Below are 26,565 nucleotides of genomic sequence, written 5' to 3' on the forward strand. Positions count from 1 at the left end.
TTGTTTCCAATGTAAAGTGCTTGTTACGGATTTGTGATGATAACGACAGGTTCACTTGCCTACTGCCATTCACAATGAGTTGGGAAGTTTACATTATAATTGCAGGCCCCATTGCCTACTGCGCGGTCACAATCGATTTGGGGAGTTTCCGTTACAATGGCAGCCCCCTTTCCTACGTCCAGACATTACAAATTGAGTTTTTATTATAATGGCAGGAAACTTCCCTACAACCAGTCAAAATTGAGTTGTGCAGTTATTATAATGACAGGCCCCTTTTCCAACTGCCAGCCAGCTTACTGCCAGTCACACCAAGTTGGTGAGTTTCCATCAAAATAGCAGGCCAGTATGCCTAATGCCAGTCACATTTTAGATGGGTACATCTGTTTATAACTGCGGGAACGCTTGCCTACAGCCAAATACTATCGGGTAAGGGGAGTTTTGAACAAAACTGCATGCTCCCTTGCCTTCTGCAAGTCAAATCGAGAAGTGAATTATTCATTACAATGGTAGGCCTGCCTTATTAATGCCAGTTACACAGGAATTGGAGAAGGACCCCATTCCTACTGCCAGTCTAAGTCGGTGTGGGGAGTACTGATTATAATAGCAGACACACCCTTTCTCGATCGCTACAAAATCGACATCATTGAATATATATAGTTCGACATACGAAAGTATGTTCTTGTTTACAGTATTGCAGACCTTCATTTACAGATTAACTGCTGCTAAATGGTACATCATATCGAGAAAGGATTGTACCATAAGACGCCGGATTTAGCGGCCTAAATTGCCATTCTTACGATATCTCATCTATTCATGGGTCAGATTGAGATAGAAACGTGGAGTAGGGTAAAATTTGTGTAAGATTATCTCACATTGCAATGCTTTTTGGATAATTAAATGACAGCTACATACATAGCATTTGGCTCATATATGGCTACTGGTTGGACCAATTTTCGTGTAGAGTTTGATAATTCTATCTTTCCTATAAGTGATGGAAGGTATGAATTATGTATGTGAAAAGTCCAAATTTACTTAACATCGAGAAATAGAGAAAAATCAAACGTAAAAGGGATAGAAATACGACAAAATTTCGTAAGACCAAGGTTGTAGATCACTCCAAATTGAACGGGGATTGTGCCATCCGTTATGTGATAATACTTTCCGAAGGTCTACAGCATAATTAAAATTGCCTCCATATTTTGATATTCTTCGGGATAAAAAGGGAAAAATTTAAAGATCTTGGAAGTTTTCCGTCCGTTACAGGCTAAAACGTATAATTTTGCCAAATTTCAATATCCTTCTTCGACTGGCAGATTATGCCGCAATTTGGGTTTTCGGTGAGGAGTGTAAAAATTAGGACTTTCAAGAAACTAAACCAAAAAAATATGCAGATGGACATTATTACCCCTTAAACGTGTAGCTGTACGAAAATTTTGCCAAAATAGTCAATGTACAGGCACACAGTTGTTACGATTTTATTTTCATAGATATATAAGGAACCTGCTCCACGTACAACACCTTTTGGGCTATATTCGCTAGACTTAACCTGAAAAACGGACCGTTTATGATATCTCCCTTATTAATCCTCCTGTCAAAAAAAATGCACGTGAAAAAAGTTTTAGAGATGGAATTCCATCACGTTTGGTCGATTTCCAGTCAGGTTGGTCTTGTACTGTATATATTGTGTAAGAGTAAAATCATCATTTCGGTTCCCTATAAACCGCCAGTCTATTCCGGGAACATGAAATGTTATTGACGATTAACACCTACCGTTGGACAGGTGGATGTTAATGTAAAGTTTGACTCACATATCTTTAGTAGTTTTCAAGTTGTAAAAAATACGCTTTACACGCACCCGCTCTTGAGTTAAGTCCGGTGGGACTTGTACCGGAAAACGGCCCGTTAATGATATCTCCCTTATTAATTCTCGTATTGAAATGATGCACATGAGGAAAAAGACTTAGAAATTAATTTCCATTAAGGCAGTTAAATTTACATTAAGTTTGGTTGTGTATATTTTGTGGGAATGCAAAATCATGGTTTCGGTTTCGTATAATCCCCCAGTCAATTCGGGGATTTAGAAAAATATTTGCCCTAAAACCCACCAAAGGACAGGTGGATTCTAAATACTGTATCAAGTTTGGTGGAAATATATCCATTAGTTTCCAAGTTATAGACAAACAAACAGACAGACACCAAAACTGAATATATGCAGATGGTCATTTTTTACACCTGAAACGGATAACTGTACGGAAATTTCGTCAAAATTGTCAATGTACAGACACACTCGAGAAGTGCAGACCTTTATTTCGATAGTTACTTCTTTGAAACTGTACGACGTATCTACAAACGGACTTCACCATCAGACGCCCCTTTCAGTGCTCTACATGGTTGGTCCTATGACATCTTCTCATATCTCCTATATTTATGGGTTAGATTGAGTTAGGGTCATTGAATGGGGTGAAATTTTGTACAGTTTTCACATACTACTTTATATTTTTGATAGTCATGTGACAGCTAGAATCATAAAATTTGGCTATAACGTGGCCAATGGTCATGTCAGTGTGCGTGCCGAATGTCATGATTCTACCTTTCCTATAAGTGTGCCAAATGATAACAGTACAAAAGTACAAAATCAACTTGAAATCGAGAAATACAGCTATATTTAACGTATCAGGGATAGAAATACGACGAAAAGTCAGGACAAAAGTTGTAGATTTCTCCAAAATAAAACGCCATTTGCTTTCTGACTTGTGATACGACTTACTGATTAGCCACCAATTACCCCGAAACGAAGGTCTGCATCGTCGTTAAAATTGCATCCATATTTTGGAATTTTCCTGGGCCAAAAGTTATACATTTGCATAGCTTAGAATATTTCCTCAAAGAATAGTGTGTCCAGCATTTGGGATTATAACTCGCATACATACGTGGTAATTAAGGAAGAAAATAATACAGTTCAGTAAGTTGAAATTAATAGAAAATGGATTATAACCGAGGACATCCGGATGATGACAAATATGTAAATACCAAGTGAATGTATTGGAAAATCAAATGCTCCTCAATAAATTATGCCGGTGTGAGTTATGGATATAAGAAAGCGGTAATCGTAGAGAAATTTAGGCGCAGGGATTCTTAGGTAATCAGATAAGATGATGAATATTTGTGTTATTACTTAAGCTATTCGAGGACGGTTATAACCTCCAATGATATTCCGCCAATATCTCGCAGAATGGCCGATTGACGACTCTCTTGCTTTCTACCTAAGGAACAATCACGAATTTAAAGGAATGATGAGGAAAATGGCAATTCGTTACTTCCCTGCTGGCAAGCAGTCAGAGACATTGCCATGGTAACCCATATATTCGTTGTCGGTCTGTCGGTCACTCAATGCAGAGCATGGTATCGGCAGAAAATAGGAAATTTCTCCGTCATTTGAGAGTAAGGTAAATTATGAACATAACAAAAGTTGTTTATAATGAAGAGACCTTTCACATACGGTCCACAGAGTTTACAGAAAATCAATAGTGTAAGAGAAAATGGAGGAAAACCGTTGTGGTTTTCCTATAAAACCCCCGTCTTTTCAAAGATTTTAAAATGCTATGCATATTGAAACCTTCCCCGGGATGAGTATACTCTAAATATGAAGTTTGATTGAGATCTATCCAGCCGTGTCGACATGATGGTGGAACAGACAAACAAATAGACACGAAAAGTAAAAACCACTGATTCGGTCTTGAGTTGACCTAAAACGGATAGATATTTGAAAATTTGGCAAAACAAAACGAATTACAAACAGCGGACCCCCAAGATATGGCTAGAGATACAGCATCTGTTGTTATAAGATCTATACGTATGTCCAAATTGTTTATATAGTCTATAGCCTCTGGAGTCACAAAAGCAAAGTCACTAGCACTGCCATTGTATTTTCTAGTCCTGCATTCTTCAATTATGTGCTTCACTGTCTGTTGTGTAGTGCCACAGTCACACTCAGGCATTGGGATTCTGTTCCACTTGTAGTGGAAGGCTGCACAGTTCCCGTGGTTTGTTTGGATCCTGTTCAGTGCGGATCATAGTCTACGAGGGAGGTTGAAACCACGTGACGGCGTCTTCTTCCCATAAGGCATTGTCGGGCAGTATTTGTCGTTGAGTCTCTTCTGCCATTCAGCTGAAGTTTGGTAGTTGCTGTTCCACAAGTTCATGGCATCTCTATTGGTGGTTTTCTCGAACGCAGACGATTAATATTCGCTGGAAAATTTATAATGTCCAATAACGGACCATTTATATTGGTATTGTAAATTTACTCATTCAGGACAAATATTTCAGTTTCCCTATGGGAATCAACATCTATATCATGTCATTATGTATCGGGAGTTCTGGGTTATTCACTATTTTACTGAATTCTCTTAGGAGAGTATCTTTACGTCTGAGATCTGGAGGAGATATATGACTTAACACTGGTAGCAACTGGGTGGGAGTAGATTTGATTGTGCCAGTGATGAGACGCATTGTAGTGTTCAGCTGGTTATCTATGATGTTTGTGTGGACACTATTCAGCCAAACAGCAGCGCAGTATTCAGCAGTCGAGTACACCAACGCAGAAGCTGAACATCTCAGAGTTGCAGCTGTAGATCCCCAAGTTGTTCTACACAGCTTGTGAATTATATTGTTGCGAGTTCTTACTTTGGCAGAGACGTTCAGGAGATGTTGTTTATAAGACAGTGTTCTATCCAGTGTGACTCCTAGATATTTAGGGTACCTGTTATGTCTCAATTTCTGGTTGTCCATGTACACATTTAACTCCCTGTTAGCCATTTTATTGTTTAGGTTGAAGCAACAAACTTCAGTTTTGCTGATATTTGGTTGGAGTCCCCATATTTTAAAGTAGTGTGCCAGTGTCTTGAGGTCTTCAGTCAGGATCTCTTCTGTTTTTTCAACTGTTTTGTCCTTGATAGCAAGTGCCCAGTCATCGGCGTATCCGAATTTCCTTGAAAGTGTCTTCGGCATGTCTGCAATATATAAACTAAACAGCAAAGGAGCGAGAACTGACCCCTGTGGCAGACCGTTGTTCAGCGATCTTTGGCTGCTTACAGCTGTTCCATTGTACATACTAAATTGTCCTTGACTCAATATGTTGGGGGGGTCCAATGTTGCTCGCGCCCGTAGATTTAACCTGAAAGTACCCTACATGTGACCCCTGGGTGGTGCTAAGGGAGCAACGGCGAACAGGCGACCAGATGTAAAGTTTTACCTCCTCTTCTAGATACAGTACAGAATTACGATCACTAGAACAATTTTTATTCAATCCAAAGAATCTTCAGCAAGTTTCCTAGTGACAGTATATCATACCATAACCTCCAGTATGAATCTTTCAATCTAATAACTGGTGGCAGCCATGTTCCATCCTTTTCATCAGCTTCTGAGATCGACTGAAATGATAGAAATATGATGCATACAGTACTGGAAGTGCATTGGAAACAAGAATGTGTGCGTGAAATTAAACAGTGGGTTAAAGAACACATAGATGCGTAGTTGAAGGGTGCGCGTGAATAAGTGCTGTTTTTAAAAGTACGCCCAGTGGCCTTCTAGAACAACAATGAATCCTGGAGGGAAGAAGGTGATAAGGGAATGTTTGGTGAAATGAGAGATCCTGCTGCCTCTTCATGTTAAACTGGGAATCATGAAGCAGTTCGTAAAAACATGCATAAAGATGGTGTTTGTTTTAAACACAACAATTCTAAATGTTCCTTTCTGTCTGTTACAACGCCACCGCGAGATGACAAAGAATGACGTTACGCCGCACAATGCCATAGGGTAACGTGCACAACAAGAATGGAAAAACAAACAATAATATAATACAGCAACTCAGAAATATAACTTGCCAACATGAGTGGAAGCCAATAAATGTGCTGAAGGCCCATGTCGTGTAAAGAAAAGGTCTAGGATCTTAGGGAACTACTGAGCTAACACCCAAAAAATTACACCAATTTTTAAATAAAAAGAAAACTTATAATTAGATTAAATAAAATTTTACATTAAATAAAAATTGAAAACCTTTAAATAATTTGTTAAATAAAGAAAATTTTACAATATGAGCAAACAGAAGGTAATCTATATATATAAAATAAGAGTTTTGTCTGTACATTGCTCAGAATTTGAAAAGAATATGGTATTTCTGTATCGGTCATATCCACATTAACAAGGAAATGCACTTTTTACTTTTCCGTAATTTCTGTCTGTCTGTCTTGTCCTGTCTGTCTGTCTGTATGTATGTACACGCATCACAAGAAAACGGCTAAAGAGAATTTAATAAAAATTGGTATGCAAAGTCGGGGAATAAGTCGCTACAATCTAGGCCATAAATAATTTTATTTACGCTGATAGAAATGGTAGTTTAGGGGAAGGCCTAAAATTTAATTTTCAAATATTTGTTATTAGCGGTAATATCTTAATGAAAATTGGTATTCACAGCCGAGGAATAAGTCGCTACAATCTAGGCTATAAATAACTTTATTCACGCTGAGTGAAATGGTAGTTTAGGGGAAGGCCAAAAATGTAATTCTTAAATATTTATGTTATGAGTGGTCCTATCTCAATTAAAATTGGCATGCGTAGCCGGAGAATGAGTTATTATAATCTAGGCTATGAATCATTCTATTCACACTGATTGAAATGGTAGTTCAGGCGAAGGCCTAACATTTAATTCTCAATTATTTAAATTATTAGTGGTCATATTGATAAATACTACATAACCATAGTTATATAGAATTAAATTTCCGACCATTTATGTCTTGTGCATTTTTACCATACTGACTGTGATAACACAGATATTCATGAAATCGTAATTTTTTTGCTAAGTCCATTTCAACACCGAACCACGAGAAAATGGGTTAACAGAATTTAATGGAAATCGTTATATAGAGTCGGGCAATGAGAAACAACAGTCTAAGATATAAACAAATTTATTCACCCTGGATGAAATTGTAGTTTAGGGGAAGGCACCTAAAATGTAATTTTTAAATACTTATGTTATTGGTGCTATCTAAGAGTATTATATAACAAAAGTTATAGGGAATACAATTTCCGATCATTTATGTTTTAATCAGTTTTATCGTACCGACTATGGTATGAGAGGTATTTCAGAGTCGGAAGAAAACTAAATGTGAAGATCTACAATATCAAAAACGCACAGCATCAATCAACAATAACATTGACCATTGTTTGATGTGATGTTCTTTGTCTCTTATGCTGCCTCTCAACTCCGATAGATGGATTACTGCTGCGTACCGAGTATAACAGCCTGACTGAATATTAGCGGGAAATAGCTGGGGAGTTAGAAAACTTTATTCTTTAGCATGCCGTTCCTCTGATTCATATATTTTCTGATACAGCTGGTATGTAACACACAGGTTCATCATAGTATTTCAGCTATGAGCCCTAATCTGACACGCTGTTTTGAATGAGCAGCGTGCATACTTAAGGCAGAGGCTCACTTAGTAGTAGTAGTAGTAATAGTAGTAGTATGGCCTGGTATAGAATAACAATTTAGGCCTATTCCAAATTATAGCACCACAATTCATTAAATAACTCAACATTCGACCCTGAAAAGAGCCGTTTCTTAATTAGAGCTTCTTCGTCTTTACTTTTATTAAATTCTACATTAATTTTATTCCAAATGAGCAGTGAAGAGTGGGTTTCTCCTCTGGCTTGGAGGAAAAATTTGCCTCCAAGTCAGATAGTTTTTTTCTGCCGCCAGTGTAGTGAATTAAGATTTTCCAACTCATAGGGTACTCCTAGGAAACAGATTATTAGAAGGGCATAGTTTATACCGTGGGAGTCTCCACTATTCGACCCCCTCCCTGCCAAAAAGAGACGAAGGGTGTTCACGGATCACGGCTATCTGCGGCTTTGATCATTCAAGCTCTGGAACTTTGGACTGTTAGATTGGCAGTGTAGTCCTGTTCGTTAAAAGTGAGAAAATGTGCGGTTTTTCCTTTGATCGAGTATTTTATATATCATTGCTTTTAATTGCTACTTTCCTACCGACATTTTTGTAATGGCCTATGTTGACTTCAGTTAGGAAAACTGCAAGGTCAGTCTCTCCGAGAATCCAATCCCGTAGCGAAGCACGGGTACAGCAGCTAATATAAATAAAATTAATAAGTAGATGAAATAAAATTAAATAAATATAGTTTTCTTTTAGAATAATACAGGGTGGCGCACGAATAGTTGACACATTTGAAAAGCAAATATAAAATGCAGCTCATTTACTATGTTGTTAGAAATTTGCTCACACCTTTCCTGTTTCATGGAAATATCTGTAGTTGTGACACTGCTGCTTTGTCTCCAAATGCCTGCATTCCAGTGAGCTTTCTGTCATTGCCGACCACGGCCGACTCTCTGTTTAGCAGCGCGCCAGAATAGTTATCTTCTATTGCGAATCAAAAAGGGTTATGGCGACACAAAGGAAATTTCGAGCTGTATTTCAGACTAGGTGGGCTCCAGCAAGGAACACCATCCTTCGCTTATATAGAAACTTAGAAGAACAAAGTGTGTGACGGAAGAAAAGCGACCACGTGCACCGGCAGTTCGGTCTCCTGAAAACATCGCTGCGGTGAGGGTCGCCATGCAGCACAGCCCACTCAAGTCAACACGACGAGCTTCAAGAGCAAGTGGAATATTGCGCCATTCAGTTCAAAGAATGTTACACGGTGACCTTGAATTTTACCTGTACTGCACAAGCCAACAGATCTTCACAGGCAGAAGAATTTGCAGCACGCCTTATGGACTCAAAATAAAGATGAAGTACTGTTTAACACTTGGTTTTCTGATGAAGCCTATTTTCATCTCAACGGGGCAGTTAATAAACAAACTGTGTGGTTTTAGGCTACAGAAAACCAGACATTATTCACGAAAAAACCAAAAAATGTGAGTCTGTGGGCAACTCTGTCAAGTCATGGGTTAAACGGACCATTTTTCTTCAGTCAGACAGTTAATGCACGGAGATACAAGGACATGCTGGGGAATTAATTCATGCCTCAAATTCTCGCTATCCCTATTCATACGCAGTGGTTTGTGCAAGATGGTGCAACACCTCACACAGCTAACGATGTTCTTGAGTTTTTGAGGGGAGTATTTGGTGATTGTGTAATGTCTCATCATTACCCACAGTACAAAATAATGGCGGATTCTTCTGGCCTCCTTAAAGCCCAGATTTAAATCCTTGTGATTTCTTTTTATGGGTCTCTTTTGAAAGAAAACTCTTCGCTTCAAGACCTCAAAGCCGCATGGAAATGCGGGCTTGGGTTGTGCAGCTCTCCAGTGAAATTTATGAAGACCTGTGCCGCAAAGTCGTCAGAAACATGCGTACTCGTCTCAAAGAGGTTATCCGACGCAGTGGAGGCCACATTGAACATACGATATAGTGAAATGTATCTCCAGGATCCAAGCTGCCTGTGTCTAAAATTTCATTAGTGTCCTGTGAAAAATAAAGTCGTTATTCTAAAAGTAAATGTGTCAACTATTCGTGCGCCACCCTGTACTATTCCATTAATAAATAAAAATGGTGCACCATTACCTAACTTGTTCTTAACAAGTTATTAAAATACATTATGTTAAATAAAACTAATTTTTTTATGAGGAATAAAACGTAGGTTAAATAACCTTAAGTGGCTTTTGACAAACCCCAGTGAAGGAATCGTACACCCGCAATACTGATGGAAACATAGTTCCACAACAAATCTCATGAAATTAAAACATAAATATATCCTTATGAAAATATTTAACACAATGCACACACCAAATTAGAAAAATTTCGACACAAATAAATTAAAATCGATCCCGAATACCATCCAACGGATAAGAAATCAACAAATTTAAAACCCATAGTCAATAAGTTAGAGAACGAGGCAGTTCTAAGTAACCCAAGGCGTCAACACAACAGGAGAGTCAAACACGATCTGACCTCAAGACGAAAACAGTTCATTATCACATTAATGATGGCACGCAAGAACAAGAAGAAATCCCAAGATAAGACAACAATGACCCAGTTATGTAATTGGCAAGTCAGAGATAAGATAATACAACAATGTGAAGAAAAGATAAGAACCACGAACGTTAGAAAACTTACACTGAGGGCTGTCCAAAACCCCCCAATGAAAAAATATGATTTTTACAAGAACTACCACTTTAGAATATTACATATTTAAATATAATATAGGGATAAATCAACTTAATGTGAAGCATAAATTAATAAGGAATACGTAGATACACAATCTAAAAATAATTTACGTATTGGAAGGTAATATTTGTGTTTGACATAAAATTTTAAGTAAATGAATTTTTCAAGATAATAAAGGTAATTAACAACTAATAAAACGTGAACTAATGAATAATAAGGAGAATCAAACCATATAAGTGTTACGTACTTTATATGCAATTACCAAACTGAATTTAATATCTATGAAAACTAATCTGTCTGTCTGTTAGGTCATTAGCCCAGAGGCTGGTTGGATCCTCAAATAGCACCACCAAAGGTTATGCGGTTATAAGGAAACCCCAAAAACCAATGGCAGCACCAAAATGAGGCGTACTAGGCAATATGAGGAGTGAGGTAGTTTGCCATTGCTTTCCTCACTGGGTCAGAAAGTACTATTGCAGCACGACTGACCCTATGAGCAGCACCTTTCATAACACTCAGATGCACTAGTCGTGCTCTGAATGTCATTACTCAGCACTACCCATACGCCAGCAACTTCCATATTGTCACAGCCATGGATGTTGACTGGGACTTCGGTGGAAGCTACACTTTACTCTGGCCTGTGCCAAGAGATGGATGCAAAAGTACTGCATCCATCAAGAAATTACAGCAGGCAGTGAAAACTAATATACGTATGATAATCATAATAATAATAATAAGTAAAAAAAGAAGGATGAACAGTGATTACGCAACGCACAGGTCATTAGATGAGCATAATGGAGTCGAAACGTACTGAATGAATATCAGTTAATCAGATCAGAATAACAAAATGAAAGCAAGCACCGATATGGGCAAAAATTTACACAGCAACAACCCGCAATAAATTTTAAATAGCAACAATAGATGCATCAAGGAAATAATACCATGAAACACACGCCAAACAAGCAGAGTGCAAATATATCAGAGGGGAAAAATAAAATTAGAAAGGTCAAAAGCAAATTTTAAAGTTACCGGTCAAACAGTAGCATATCATTTAAATGGTACCAACATGGCACATAAACAGCGAACAGAGAAGAGAATACCAACCTAGAAAATCCCATCACAAGAAGCACACCAAAGTAAATTAAATGACAGATAAAGATAAAATTACATGAACAGAAGAAAAATCATAAAATGAGTACTTACATCGTAGCGAGATATCCAAGGTAACTTACCAGTATCGACCTATGCACTAGTAACAGAAAAGGGAAGGTTTTAAACAAATGAAATACTATATCTAAAATTTACAATATTAACTCTGATACCATCAATAAAATAATTAGTCCCTACTTGGGACAACTTACAACATTTTAACCGACACCGGTCGGCTGGTGGTCCATATTAAGTGGTGGGAAGTCAGACATGGCTACAAAGCGTCCACTCGCGAGCAGTTCTAACAGCAGACAGTCACTTTCCATAGTAGCTCGTGCGAAGCAGTAGTATCTAGCGATTGTGCGCTCTGGAGATGAGTTCGTTCAGAATAATAGTTCCACTGTTCGCGGATAGAGGGTATCAGAGTATGCTTTACAGTCCGATACACGCATATTGCCAACATGGAAATGCCAAGTGCTCCATGCATTTATCATATAAGATGAGCTGTGCCATACAGCCACGTAATTAAATTATACGGCTCCTCGAATATAGTCAGATCCAGATTATTTATATTGATACTGTCATATCGTCACACTGAGGCAAAACTTAAAGAATATTCATGGAACCCAAACATAAGAAATTTGATGAAAGATGAAGTACTGTATTTTGAAAATCTAATGACCTGTGCAGGAGTACTGGTTGGTGCAAAATATAAGAGAATGGTTGACAATTTCTTGGGGATAAAAAAAAAGAAGATTTCAAAACCATTGTCAAAAATATGTTGATATCTATGAAAAATTTAGGGTGCAGTATGAGCATTAAAATTTAATTTCTTCATAGGCATCTTGACAGTAGATGTGATGATTTTTTGGGCTTTGTTTCAAACTAATATCTTGTCAAGAAGAGTGGCCAGTTAAATACTGTATACAAAAGTTGATTCATAAGTCAAGGCAACTATTTATAATTTCCTGTCAATATTCAATCATTGGAAATCCAGTATACTCTTGTGAAAGTTTGTAATGTTGTTGCCAGATTGGGAATGCAGTCAGGGATCTCTGGGAGGATAAAAGGAAAAACATATGACATTTTAAATTATATTTTTAAATAACATTAATATCCTTCAGTTGTCCACAGTTTACCATTGATGGGGAACAAGTACAATAACATTCAGCTTGAGATTAGTTTTAGTGTGTTATACCTCACACCGGCATTTACAACGCAATGGCTTTTTCACCTTAGATATGGGATCAAAGTTGCACAGACTAAAATCAGAGATTAGGAAATAGGGAAGGTGTTGTAAGACCTCCCATCCATAATGCTGAAAACAACGTACAATTGTGTTTTTTTAAAAGATTTTTGCGTAGCTCAATTGGGGTGGACGTTTCTTCCATGCTATGTGATGAATATAGGGTCCCAAAAATTATGACTTGTAATACTGTGTAATTACAGTTTATTCACCTCGAACTGGTGGAAACACCTTGAATGTTGTATGCCTAAATGATCCTCAACTTTGTGGGTGAGGGTTTTGTCAAACCTTATGCCACTGTGGTGATCTGAGATGATGCCATTCATTTCACTGTTAGGTTTGGGTTCTTATGCTTGTACCATGTTCCATCTATTTCATTGATGTGACTCAGTATGTTTTCTTTGTGGTAGAATCTTTACAGAGTAATATGACGTGTCTTGTAGAGAGTCCACTTATCTACCTCTGCTAAGTGATGTGGCCATCCTCCTGCATGGTGTAGTGATTGTTTTAAGAGGAAGTATAACTGGGCAACCATCCTCTAGCATCCTCTTGGAAGCAATCTTCTACATATTTAAGTATTGGAGTACTATTCAGTAGACTGATGACTTCGTAAAACCTGTATGCTGGGATTATTCCATCACAGTCAAGTGTGTGTCCGTCATTAGATCATAGCTATCTATACATCTTTGGGAGCAGACACAATATGTCCATTGCAAGGAAGATCGGCAATTGAATATCTTCCCTACCTTAACACTATATGATATGGTACAGTATGATTATCTAATACTTCCCAATGCTATGCATGATTCTCCTGGTCATTGCAGCCTGGAGAGTGGTCATCTTGATGTATGAGCACTTTTTTTCTTTGGGGTACTTCCATTGTGTATCACTGTTGCCAAACAACTGACATTGAGAATGTGATCACTTCCAGACAGGTGCACTCACTCCTTTTATTTTAGTAACAATGCAAGGTACATATCGCACTCTGTCAAATATATATAACAGATTTCCATTTTCCGGAGATAGAAAAAATAAAAAGTACAGTAGTTGTCTTTGATTGGGTTGCAACTGCAATTCTTTTGAAACATATTTTACTGTGACAGGTCTCCATCATGGTTTGTCTCTAAACTCCGCTTTGCTGCCTCTCTTTCTCCTGCAAAGCTCTCATCAACCTAATGGTCCATTCCTCAGCATAACCACCATCTCAGGAATGGATATCAGTCGAAGCAGTGAGATTTGAATGATGTCTTGTTAAGATACGATGATGAGTGGATATGAGGGACCTCCACATTTACTTCAACAGAATCAATAGAATTAACTTTGATGACTTAATACTACCCAAGGTGCTAGAAGATGAGTGACAGTAAGTGGCTTTGCATTTACCTTTTGCAACCATTTTAAAGGCACTTATATTTTGACCATTCTTCTCTTCATTGCTGTATTAGCTCTATCTACTATTTTCATTTTCTATAAAGACTGGAAAGATCTTCTAGAGATTTTCATTCCTTTTATATTCATCAATAGCTGTATTCTTGCCTCGGGTATTTCGTTTTGTACTTGGGATGATGTCACAACTTTTGTTTTGCCTGTGAAAAATAGTAACTTATTTCCAGGATGATATGTGCTTATCTAAGACTCAGCAAGAGAGAAATATAAAAATGTAGAGAAACTTCAATATTGAAACATTGTCTTTTTTTTTTTTTTGTGACAATTTCTTGTATTTGCCTACATGTGACATGCACTTTTCCTCTCAAAATTCAAGTCAGAAAACGAAGATGTGCATTATATGAGGACGTATTTTTTCAGTTTGGTGTTTGGAGACTATAGTTCCTTCACGGCAGTGTGACAGTTGAATCATTTGACGATGGTGAGGGTAATTTGTTACGTTATAAACTAAACGTTATTGACGATTGTCGACTTCTTACTACGAGTTGTTTCAACTAGAATGTCAATAAACCCATATTCTTAACAACATTTTAGCATTGCATCAAATTGAGATGGTCCATAGAGGTCCAATTTAAACATCGTTCTTCAACCTTCAACTACAACTTCGTGTTTTTTGATCAAAGTGAACCACACCTTCACCATATGCCATTGACTTTCGACTCTTATCTCATGTAATCAAATAATTACAGGTCACTTGACCATCCTTCATCATTATTTTATTCAACATTATCTTTTGATTAAATACAATTTTGATCGTCATTTTCGTTGTAACTGCTGGTCGGCCAACATCATTTTATAGCAATCTTATCACTTATTCATAACAGACTGTTGCTTTGTTCATTTTAATTATAATAGAAGCCTTCTAATGTCAATATTTCAAATACGTTCACCAATTGTATATTTCCTCACTCATTGTAATATCTTTAAAACCAACATTATTAAAAGTCTTTTACCATATGTTAATTTTATTTCAAATCTCTCCAAGGCTTTTTAAAAATTTGTTTTATTTTATGTATATGTAAATCAGGTGCCTGATTTTATTTCAAGGTTAAGGCAATGGCTGATGATGCCTATATACAAGGCGAAACATGTACCATTTTAGTTAACATGTCAATGTAAATCAACAAAGACTTATTGTATTGATTAGGTGGTCAAATTAATAAATTAACTTATTGTTATTATTCCAATACGAAGACCTAAACGGAGCAGTGTGGATGAAGCGCTGCTTAAGAGGTTTAAGCAACAAAGCTACAATGTACCCATTAGTGGACCAGTCTTTATGGTGAAAGGAGAAGAATTTGCCAAGAAATTAGAAGATGATGGATGAATTTGTATTACAACACCTATTCCCTTCTCAAATCTTTTTACCTATTTACTGTGGACCGGTCGAAACTGGCTAGAAACTACCAGGAGGTGAATCCGGGCCTCTTAGGCTATAGAAATAAAGTATAAAAGGCATGTACCCAAAACAAAAATCCATAAAAAATGAATGAGGTTTATTAACATAAGGACATAAGGTTGATAAAAGAATTAAAACGTGTGCACAAAACAAGCAAAATGGGGAGATACAGGGAGGCAGATACTCACATATATAGTTGGTGAATGTATCTTAATCAGAATCGAGTCTTTTGACTTGCTAAACTTAATCTCATTAAATTATACACTGTTGCAACAGAGGTAATTAAAATTCATTTCAAAGCATTTCTTTCTCAAGGGCAAGAAATCAATAAGAGGTGATAGCGGCTGCTTTCACACAAAAAATATTATCAGAGCTCCCCAAATAAGACGAGGCTACAATCAATTACTATTTTTAAAAGGAACATGGCTCCCAACAATCTCCAAAATGCCAGAGAAACAAAGCTGGCAGAAAAAGGAACAAACATGGAATACAAGGTGTAACCTTTTGATGACTACCAATAAATAATTTCTTGAATATCATAAAATATATCATAAATAAAAATATATAAAAACTTAATAAAAATTGATCGAAATGTCCGTAGTATGGGCGCCAGAGTTCACCAGAATGGATCCCTCGAATTTTGATAGAGCATGATAAACTTTATATCCCAGGGCGTGTACATAATGCTGCGTACTGGTACATCTGCTGCAGGCCTTACCTAACCTCCTGAAAACGACTAAATAGGTAGGAACTGCACCTAGGTTCAGCAATAACTCCACTGATTCTAAAATAGCTAACTATATTCTTAACAAAATCCGTGCATGAGCACCTCATCAACACACACAAATTATATATATAATACACACATAAAATATTGCTGAAAGACTCCATATTTACAACAACAACAATGAAAACAGTGGGAAAACGAAAGCGAGAACTAAACTACTATTTGTAGATAGTCCGATGAACAATGTACATATATGTAGATAAATACCCTTCACTGTCTCTATATCAATACTACTTGCCAATTCTCATAATCCACAGTTATCACATCACACAGATAAACTGTACCTTGTAATACTGTGTTCACAAATTTTAACACTTGTTGTAAAGATATATACATTTGAGCAACACACGCCTGTCGATCCTCAACATAAATGATGGAAAGTCTGAGATAGCTTTCACCAACATATAATGCCAGACCTCCACAAGTACTACAACACTTAATGCGTACGCCCTCCGCAATTGTTTGATCATCCACTTTCCACGAACATAACAAGACTACGTTCCACGAACGTTTGAAGTCCAGGTCATTGTATCCGTGTCACTCGAATACCGTATATCAGCACTACTTCCTCCTCGTACAGTCTATCCGCACTACTTCCTTCTTGTACAGTGTGTCAGTACTCCTTCTTGTCCGTACCGAGTCAGGTTCCCGCCATTTGATCAACCTTTATAGGCATCAGCATTCCCCTTCCTCTCACATAATACGGCTGGATTGGCCCTTGCCAGCCAATCATGAGTGATCCACCGTTCAGGGTTGCCCTGAACTTCTTCATGCCCCCAAGACATAAACAAATCCTGGGGTATATCACATGACTCATAGAACTTTCGTAGTACAACAACATCAATTAACACATCTCATCAGACACTGGGATGTCCGCATGAGTCTTACGAATTACCAGAGTCCAAGATAGCAATGTTTTCCCACTCATGCAAAACAAATTACTCATACTACATATATGGTTACCTTCCAGCTTACAAAGATTAATGACAAAATATACAAATGAAATACTGATGATGATAATAATAATAATAAATCGAATACTGACAATAATCTCTCTAACTTCTACATACAGTGCGAGGGTGTGATATATGTACTATCACAAAGGAGGTTAAAAGGAATTGCCATATTTACCGAAGCAAATAAACATGAACCAAATGAAACAAGTAGAATTAAGAGCAAGATCCCAAAATAGGCAAATAAATTGGCTGAGCAAGCCGCAAACAATAGTAAGATAAAATAATGAAAATGATAAATGCAGCATCCATAAGGTACTGAAAAATATCGTATTTACCCGAATAATCCCCGCCGTCAATAATGCCCGCACCCTCATTTTAGAAAGGCTCATTTTGAAAAAAATGAAATGAACTAAAATTCCTTTCATCGGAAGAGTAACTTAGGCATAAACAAATATTTCGTATCATTCCGCGAGGTCCACGTGGTCTTTACGCAAATATCACTGCTATGAAATATATTTTCCATGAAAATGAGCAAATAGGTCTACTTACGTGACAGGTATTTCATTAATCTGAACTTGCAGTAGGCTCAATTCCCTGTTGATGGGAAGATTCATTGTCTCTTGCATCACTAGAATCCTCTCCTAAATTACTTACAAGTTCGTCACACTCCACGTCTAACGCCCGTAGGCGGCTGGAATATCTAATTGAAAGATAAAATCACAGCGACGAGTAATATGATCAAGATTATACAATTAATAAACGTCCTAGATGGATAAAAGAACGTGCGACATATTTCCAGGACTACTACGACTCTATTTTTCAGACACATTTTAGGTTATCTAAAGATTCCGAACATAACTTGGAATTTCCAACACATAGGTAGGCCTAAAATGAATTCTCGATTATAGCTAATATCTTGTACGGTACACGACTGGGTGACTTTTAATGAAGAATGAAGGAATACCGACTTATTTTTTGAGTGACGTACAATGTGTAGGCTATAATTGTTTTTTCTTATTCCCTTTGTTAATGCTTTCTGCCACCTAGTTCAATAACAATTCACTCTCTCGGAAAGTCATATTAGGCTTCTTTCTCCATTTCTGCTCAATAGCGGACATAATTTATGCAAATTATTTACAAACCCCGAATGGAATCAAAAACTTGTTTACATCTCGATAGTGGCGGCAGCACGTTGTCTTTTATTTTCTGTACGTGAGTATGAAAAATTGCGGTTCAAACTGAGATTGAAACGAAAACTTAGTTTTGGTAAACCGAGATAATACGGTAAATTCTGTGGTGAATACAGAACTGAGCGTTATCCAAAATAATGACATATCCGAGTTTTGAAAATCTAAGATTACAGCAAAAGTTACCGACGTTGGTGAATACGGGCCTAAAACACTTCTCACACGTGGTCTCTTTTTACTTGAGTAACATGACCGATGGTGGATAATTCTTTTCGTGCATTGTAAACACTTGAAATAGACACACCAGCAAAATCTGATGTTAGTTTTGCGATACAGTGAAAGCTCGTTAATTCGAATCTTTGTAATACAGAAATTGGACTTCCAATTATGTGATTTTGAATTAACAGCCATCTTGTGAAATAAATGCCAACCCTTACCAGTTTTTGCGGATTCTGCTTTTCCGCGTACTGCCTGCTGCGTGATATTGTGGCTTTCCTTAAAACGCTGCATACAAAAGAATTACGATTTCACTCTATTTTCAACTGTGAAACGCGCCAAAGTGAGTGAAAGTGCGGAAAGCTACCCTAGACGTTCTGGAAGACACGTTCTGTTGTGACGTGGAAAAATTTTGAATTTAAATTACTCTGTAAAATACGTTACTAATTTTAAACAATGTAAAGTCAGTTTAGAATTAAAAGTCTGAATAGTTTTCTGTTTAAATATGACGTATCGTGACAGTTTTCTTTCATCTACGGTTGCACAAAGCATAACTGTACACTCGGCATTAAAAACTAAGTGAGCCAGGAGCGTGTTGGCAACCTTGACGCAAATAAAATGTGAAGAACAGAGTGAGTGAATCGTGTGTGGCCTGCCGCTCAGCAATTAACGAGAACTATAGACGATCAAAATATCTTAAACGAGGTAAGGTAGAGTACAAGAGAACAGGAAAGGAGCATATTGCAAATGCAAATCATCTATTAATAGTAAATAACAGTGTATAAAGTAAAATACAAGATCAAAATCTAGAGACGGTCAGGGTGAAAGTAGTGAGGTTAAGTAAGACGAAAAACAGATCATCCACCTGAAGACCAAACGTTAGTGAAACACTCGGAGGAGAAACAAACAGATCGCCCACATGAAGAGAAAATCTTAGTGAATCACTCGGGGGAGAAAACTCATAAGTGTTTCGAGGGTGGTGGAAGATTTTAATGCACAAAGGAAAGAGAAAACGTAGTTGCACATAGTGAATCACACGAGGAAGAGACCGCATACCTGCATCAAGGGTGGAGGAAAGTTTGACTCACAGCGGAGAGAGAAAGCATACTTGCAAATAGCGAATCACAAGGGGAATAGTCCGCATTCTTGCCTTGAAGGCGAAAGAAAGTTTGACTCACACCGGAAAGACAAAGTATAGATGCAGAGAGAGTGAACTGGCATTGATATACTCACAAGGGGAAAGCTAACCACTACTACGTGCTCTGCGCAAAGACTTTCAACAAACAAACGCGGAGAAACATACGAGAATTCGCTATGCCGAACAAGACCGATAACTACACATGTGAGGAATGCAACTCACAACTGAGGGAAGAAGACAAGATAATCACATGCGATGGTAACTGCAAGACACGATACCACGTGGAATGCATGGGTATTTCTGTGTCAGCTTGTAATGTGCTGAAAACCAAAAAGAACAACTTTTTCTGGTTCTGCCCTAAATGTAGGCACCAACTCGTTACATACGGCATAAAAACAGCACCCGAAGACGAAACAAGACCCGCTATCTTAGAAAACAAGGAAACATGCTTAGAAATAAGGAACGATGTGACCGAACTAAAGACTACTATCGACTCACTCAGCGAAACTATATTAAATAAACTAGCTCTCATGCTTGAAGTACAAGTAAAACAATCAGAAATTCTGACAGATCAGATGAAACGCAGCACAGATAACCAAACAGATAAAACCATCCAAAACACAGAGGAGCATCAACCATTGTATTCGGAGGTGACCCAAACCCGAACACACAATGCACCACTAATATCAAGACCACAAGGCCAAGAGGAAAAAGAAGTTACAACATACACAGATAATCTAGATAACTCTATGAACACTAATACCCAAGATATGAAAGGGCACGGAAATGACAGGCATGTAGAACCAAAGTGGACAGAGGCAGTCAAGAAGAGAAGAAACATAATAACAGGAACAAATACAGAGGAGAATGGATTACAGGCAGCGGTAAAACAAGCTTGGCTATACATTGGGAAACTTAAGGACACCACGACCACTGACAGCATCAAATCATATATAAAGAAAAAGTGTTCCGATTGCAAAATCGAATGTGAAGAACTAAAGACCCTTGGTAGCAACAAAGCATTTAAGTTAGGAATTCCATTCCAGATATTAGAAGAAATTGAAAAGCCAGAGTTCTGGCCAAAAGGAGTCATAGTACGACAGTTTATTTTTCGGAGAAGGCAACAATACAGTGGAGTCAACCTCGAATAAAAAGACGACGACGAACAAAACGAAGAGGATCGATCAACGAAATATAAACGTAATATCGTGTGATACTGAAGACCTTAAAACAACATTAATCCCAAGTAAATCTTTGGAAGAAGAACTTCATTTGGACATTCTAATTTGGAATACGGAAGGACTTAAGTCACTTATCTCGCTAATTCCAGATAGCTTTTGGTGCAAATTTAATATAATCATAGCAACTGAAACCTTCCTTACAGAGCAAATCAGCATACCATATCTGTACAGCAAGCATGCCTTAGCCACTCCAAAAGAAAGAGGAAGACCGGAAGGTGGAGTCAGCATATTCCACAAAAACAACATAGGTGCTGTAAAGGAAGTTCACACAGAAGAAAACATGATACTTATCAGAACAAACAAAATTACTGTTATAGGTATCTACATAAGCCCGGCTAGAAAGGTAGATGATGTAATTGAGCATATAGTGAAAGCCATTACATTATCAAAAGAAGACCAAAACGTGGTCCTGGGCGGTGATATCAACTGTAGAATTGATAGACTCGATCACAAATCCAGACTTATCCTTGACCTTCTATATGATGAAGGATACACATTGATTAATAGAACGGAAGAAGTTACCTACATTAGTCCCAATGGGAAAAGTACTATTGACCTAGCTTTTGTTAAAGGCGAATGCTATAAAATACTTGCTCGAAAAGTTATGTACCAAGACCCAGTGGCCACATTAAGAAAGCACATTCCAATTTCAGTATCTGTTGACTTCGGTAAAACAAGAGGAAATCTTAAGAATAATTTTCAAATGCTCACCACAAGGAACACAGATCTTGAAGTCCTTGAAAGGAAGATGAGCAGCCTAGAGAAAATCCCAGAAATGATTGAGGAGGGCCTCACTGACCTAGCGCTGGACATGACGCTGAATCTCATTAAGGAAGCCCAAATAAAAAGACCTCCCAAAACTGCAAAGATATGGTTCGATAAGGAATGTTACGACCTTAGAAAAGAGACTTTAGAACTTCTGCACAAAGCAAGACAGTCGGACAGTAATGACATACTGGCAGAATATGCGGCGAAGAGAAAAGTATATAAAATAACAATCAGGAAGAAAAAAGCTATATTCTTTGAAAACCAAGCTCTCACGCAAGCTAGGGATGCTCAGAGGGACCCCTTCATCGCTTTAAAGAAGAGAAAGGATTGTATCACCCCAGACTTCCCAATAGCATCATGGGAACAGCATTTCTCTAAGACTCTAAACGCAAAAAATGTTCAAATAGCTCTACCACTTCGTGAGAACACGGAAGCAGTGTCCGAGCCGATAACACACGACGAAGTTAAAACAGCAATACTCAGCTCAAAGGATAAAAAGGCTGTGGGACCAGACGGCATATTCAATGAAAATCTGAAAGACACTATCGATGTACTACTAGATATATGGACCACTCTGTTTAACAAATGTCTCACTTCAGGGAAAATTCCGGAAATTTGGAGACAATCAAACTTAAAAATGTTGTACAAAGGAAAGGGAGACAAAGATGATCCTGATTCATATAGAGGAATTGCTCTAGAAAATAACATCTACAAAGTGTATTCAAGAATTTTAGAGAACAGGCTCGTCGCAGAGACCTACACAAATATTCCAGAACAGCAGTTCGGCTTTATGAAAGGAAGAGGAACACTACATGCAGTAGCAAACCTCATCGAGAGCATACATGACACAATCAGACATCAAAATGGTAAATTCTTTGCAGTCTTTGTTGACTTCAAAAAGGCATTCGATCTACTTGACAGAAAAATTATAATTACAAAACTGGCCAATATGATTGGACAAGATAATCCACTAACCATAGCAGTCAACAATATCCTAGCCTTCAATCAGATCACAGTACAAGATGGGAAATCATCATCGAACAACATAACTCAGGGAAACGGAGTATTGCAGGGCGACCCTTTAAGCCCCCTCCTCTTCAACATAACCTTAGCAGATATCATGCAGGTCACTGACAACAGTTCAGTTGTACTTTATCAATATGCAGACGATATTGTTATGGGTTCGAGTAGCAGGGAAGAGCTACAAAGATCAATAAACAAACTTGAAGAGTACGCAGTCAAAAACAGCCTTGTGATAAATAAGAATAAAACAGTTCAGATGGTTTTCCGGAAAGGGGGGAAAATCGCATCTAGTGACAGAATACAATGTGGAGGGGTGGACCTAGACATAGTGAACTCGTTCTCATATCTGGGTGTCACTTTACAACCTACGGTCACCTCATTTAGAATTCACGTAAGAGAAAGATCTTTAGCTGCCATCAGAAGCATATATGACATTACAAACCCGAGTAGACTATCGCTAGACACAGCCATGGCCTTATTTTACGCCAAGGTCCTCCCAGTTCTCACATATGGTATGGAACTTATTTGGGAAAGACTAACGGTGTCCGACCTTCGGACTATTGAAAATGTAAAGGCCAGATTTCTGAAACGAACACTGGGCATCTCCAAAATGTCACCATCACGACTTGCGTATGAATTATCCAAGGAAACGTTTTTACTCGAAGATTTGAAAATGAGAATGCAGCTTCCACATACGCAGCAAGAAAAGGAAGTTCTCCAAGAGCGAAAGAGGAAACAAGCAGAAATCAGCCTGGACTTTTACTCAACTGATGCTATGATTGACCGCAGCTGGACCGGTCCAAATAATGGCATGAGAAGTGCTTTGAATAGGCTGGCGGTACATGGGTTTCACCATCGTCTATGCCGGCGATCAGGCTTCCATGAACCATCTCTACATTGTGTGTGTATGTTGTGTGACAAACATTGCGATCGCTATCACTTCAGCAAGTGCAACAAAAGAACAAAATCTTTACTAGAATATGCGAAAGATTAATGTATTTTAATGCACATTTGTGCGCTATTAAATATATTAATAAATAAAACCCGCACCCCAATTTCTCGAATTTAAAATAAAAATATGCGGGGATTATTCGCGTAAATACGGTAATACAGATCCAAAATCACACAACACCTACACACACATGCGCGCGCAGAGACCAAATATGCAGATTAGAATAGAAAATATAGTATCAAGACACGTTACAGTGAGAACTGTAACAGCATGACAAGAGTCAGTTGTTGGCTTATGGTGAGCTTGATCTGAGAGCACAGATCAGATGTCTGGGTCGCGGCAATATAGACCAGGCTCACCCAGTCAACACCATAACCAAATAACAACACACACGCTACATGACATATTCATATTGCACATAAAGGCGAACATGAATTGTATAGCATCAGCGTTAAACCATATTACAGAACATTAGCTCAAGCCAGATGTTGAAGCCGAAGAGAATATGAAAGGTCTCCAATTCAAAACCACAAACAAACTCATCACACACACGGATCAAATGGATCAGTGTTACCTTCTGCCCCTACGTAGGAAAGAATACATAACAAGCAGACATGAAGAAAAGGAAAGACACTGAAATAAGTCTGCAGCAAATAAATAAAATAATAATATACATAACAGGGATCGCTCAGCACACTAAACCAGCATAACTATGGCAAGCCAAGAAAAGGAAAATAAAATAAATATCTGAAGCATGAAGGAATAGAATCCATAGATCCTAAGTAATCCTATACATTGACTCAAAACAGAGAGTCATACTGGGGAAATTATGAATCTACTTAAAATTCCAGTTTAAAGAGATGAGAATCATCTCTTAGCCCAGTGCCTCCATCTTTTTAACCCAAGACATTATTATCTCTCTGGCAGAGAGCAAAAGAATCAAAGATAAGTTAGAAAGAAATGCTTCAGCAATCCATCATTACATGAGGTGCCATCTGTCTAATCGGGGTGAACTACACATCAAGTCAGAGAACATTAACCAGTCACAACCGACTGATCTATCACATCGCAAAGAATGTGATTTCAGAAAGTAAAATATGAAGGTAATTAGGTGTGGCACAGTGTGCAGCAATGGCTGGATTCACATATTCAAGCAGCGTCACAACATTAGTTTCGGCAAAGTAAGTGGCGAAGTGTATAATGTGAATGCCAAAACCCAAGAGTGGCTTAGTACTGTGTGGCCTAATATGCACAAAAGATATGCTGATTTTGACATCTTCAATGCAGATGAGACTGGCATTTTCTTTAGATTGACAAAAATTCTATATGCTTTAGGCATATAAAAAATCTTGGAACCGAGCTCGATAGCTGCAGTTGCTTAAGTGCGGCCAGTATCCAGTATTCGGGAGATAGTAGGTTCGAACCCCACTGTCGGCAGCCCTGAAGATGGTTTTCCACGGTTTCCCATTTTCACACCAGGCAAATGCTGGGGCTGTACCTTAATTAAGGCCACGGCCACTTTCCTCCCAGTCCTAGCCCTTTCCTGTCCCATCGTCGCCATAAGACCTATTTGTGTCGGTGCGACGTGAAGCCAATAGCAAAAAAAAAAAAAATATATAAATCTTGGATAAATTTCAAATTGTTTGAAGCTGAACTGAAGTGTTGGAATCGAGAGCCTGTAATTCAGAAAATAAAGATTGTGGTTGGAGCATTAAGCTTGTTTTTTCTTCCTGGAAATATGACAAGCATATTGCAGTGCTTAAAGTAAATACAAAATTTTAATATTCCACCTTCTCAATACTAAAAAATCATTTGATGTTTTACAAAAACATTACAATAATATTAATAGGTACTAGTTTCGGTCCACTGTGGACCATCATCAGCCTAGCCAAATTACAACAGTAAAAGACATAGTGATAAAATAAAGTAAAATAATGTGGAGAAATGAGAGAGGATCTAGAAGGATGGGATGGTGGTGGAATGGCAGACAAAAGTGAGAAACCGTATATGCGAATTGTGATAAAAGTAACAGAAGTGTTCACATTGACAAGTAAAATCTTTGTGAAGTCACGTAAAAACTCTTGATGAGATAGTCTTTGGTTGACAGTTACTCCTGTGTTGCACAATTAAAATATATAACTAAGTATATGCTTCTAGAAAGTTCTAGATGTGAGTTCCACTTTAACGTAGAGGGAAGAGTTGTCTCGAATATTATTACAATATTTTTTTTAAATCCACCTGTTCAATACAATACAATATAAACCACTATTTCATATGGTTAAAATTTTATACATAATACATAAAAGTCATACATGTTTCACCCTTCTTTACGGGCATCATCAGCCATATCAATCCTAAAAATAATACATATGGAGTCTTTCTAATCTTATGAATTATGAATAATGATTTCGTAAAACATTATACAGTAACATCTAAAACAACGATAATGCACGAAGGTGTGTTCAAAAAAAAAAAAAAAATTAACAGTTTTTGAAGATTAAAACGTGGTTAAACATGAATATTTGAGAGTTTAAACTAAAATGGATCCTTTTGTTATATATCATTAAGACTGTGACGGCCTTGAGTGTAAACACAATCAAAGGGGGATGTTTCTTCAATTCCCATAGTATGAATCCAAGATGGTAAAATCATTGTCAGTTATTTAAAACAGAAGTGTGAACGTAATAAACATGTTAAAATGTGTATACGGTTGATATATCTGAAAGTAGAAAAGAAAATGGAACTTTTATTGGAGGAGCTTTGACATACGTTATCATTAGCAACGCCTCCAATAAAAGTTCCATTTTCTTTTCTACTTTCAGATATATCAACCGTATATACATTTTAACATGTTTATTACGATCACACTTCTGTTTT

The 26,565-nt window shown here is 37.6% G+C and overlaps 1 protein-coding gene and 1 long non-coding RNA gene across 7 annotated transcripts in view; one reads left to right on the forward strand and one right to left on the reverse strand.

Annotated features, from left to right (window-relative positions):
• gek (serine/threonine-protein kinase gek) overlaps positions 1-26,565 on the forward strand; it is a 736,940-nt gene that overhangs the window by 14,515 nt on the left and 695,860 nt on the right. Inside the window, exon 3 of one of the 6 annotated variants that reach the window (XM_067151356.2) lies at positions 13,679-13,938. The exons of the other annotated variants lie outside the window; for them this stretch is intronic. Within the exon in view, the coding sequence (XP_067007457.2) occupies positions 13,929-13,938 (10 nt within the window). The 5' untranslated portion in view covers positions 13,679-13,928. The remainder of the gene's footprint in view (positions 1-13,678; positions 13,939-26,565) is intronic. 6 annotated transcript variants of the gene reach the window in all.
• LOC136877375 (uncharacterized) overlaps positions 1-26,565 on the reverse strand; it is a 36,152-nt gene that overhangs the window by 8,835 nt on the left and 752 nt on the right. Inside the window, exon 2 of the long non-coding RNA XR_010860756.2 lies at positions 11,413-11,429. This is a non-coding gene — a long non-coding RNA (uncharacterized lncRNA). The remainder of the gene's footprint in view (positions 1-11,412; positions 11,430-26,565) is intronic.

This window comes from Anabrus simplex, chromosome 7, assembly GCF_040414725.1.
Source record: "Anabrus simplex isolate iqAnaSimp1 chromosome 7, ASM4041472v1, whole genome shotgun sequence".
In the NCBI taxonomy this organism is placed as follows: domain Eukaryota; kingdom Metazoa; phylum Arthropoda; class Insecta; order Orthoptera; family Tettigoniidae; genus Anabrus; species Anabrus simplex.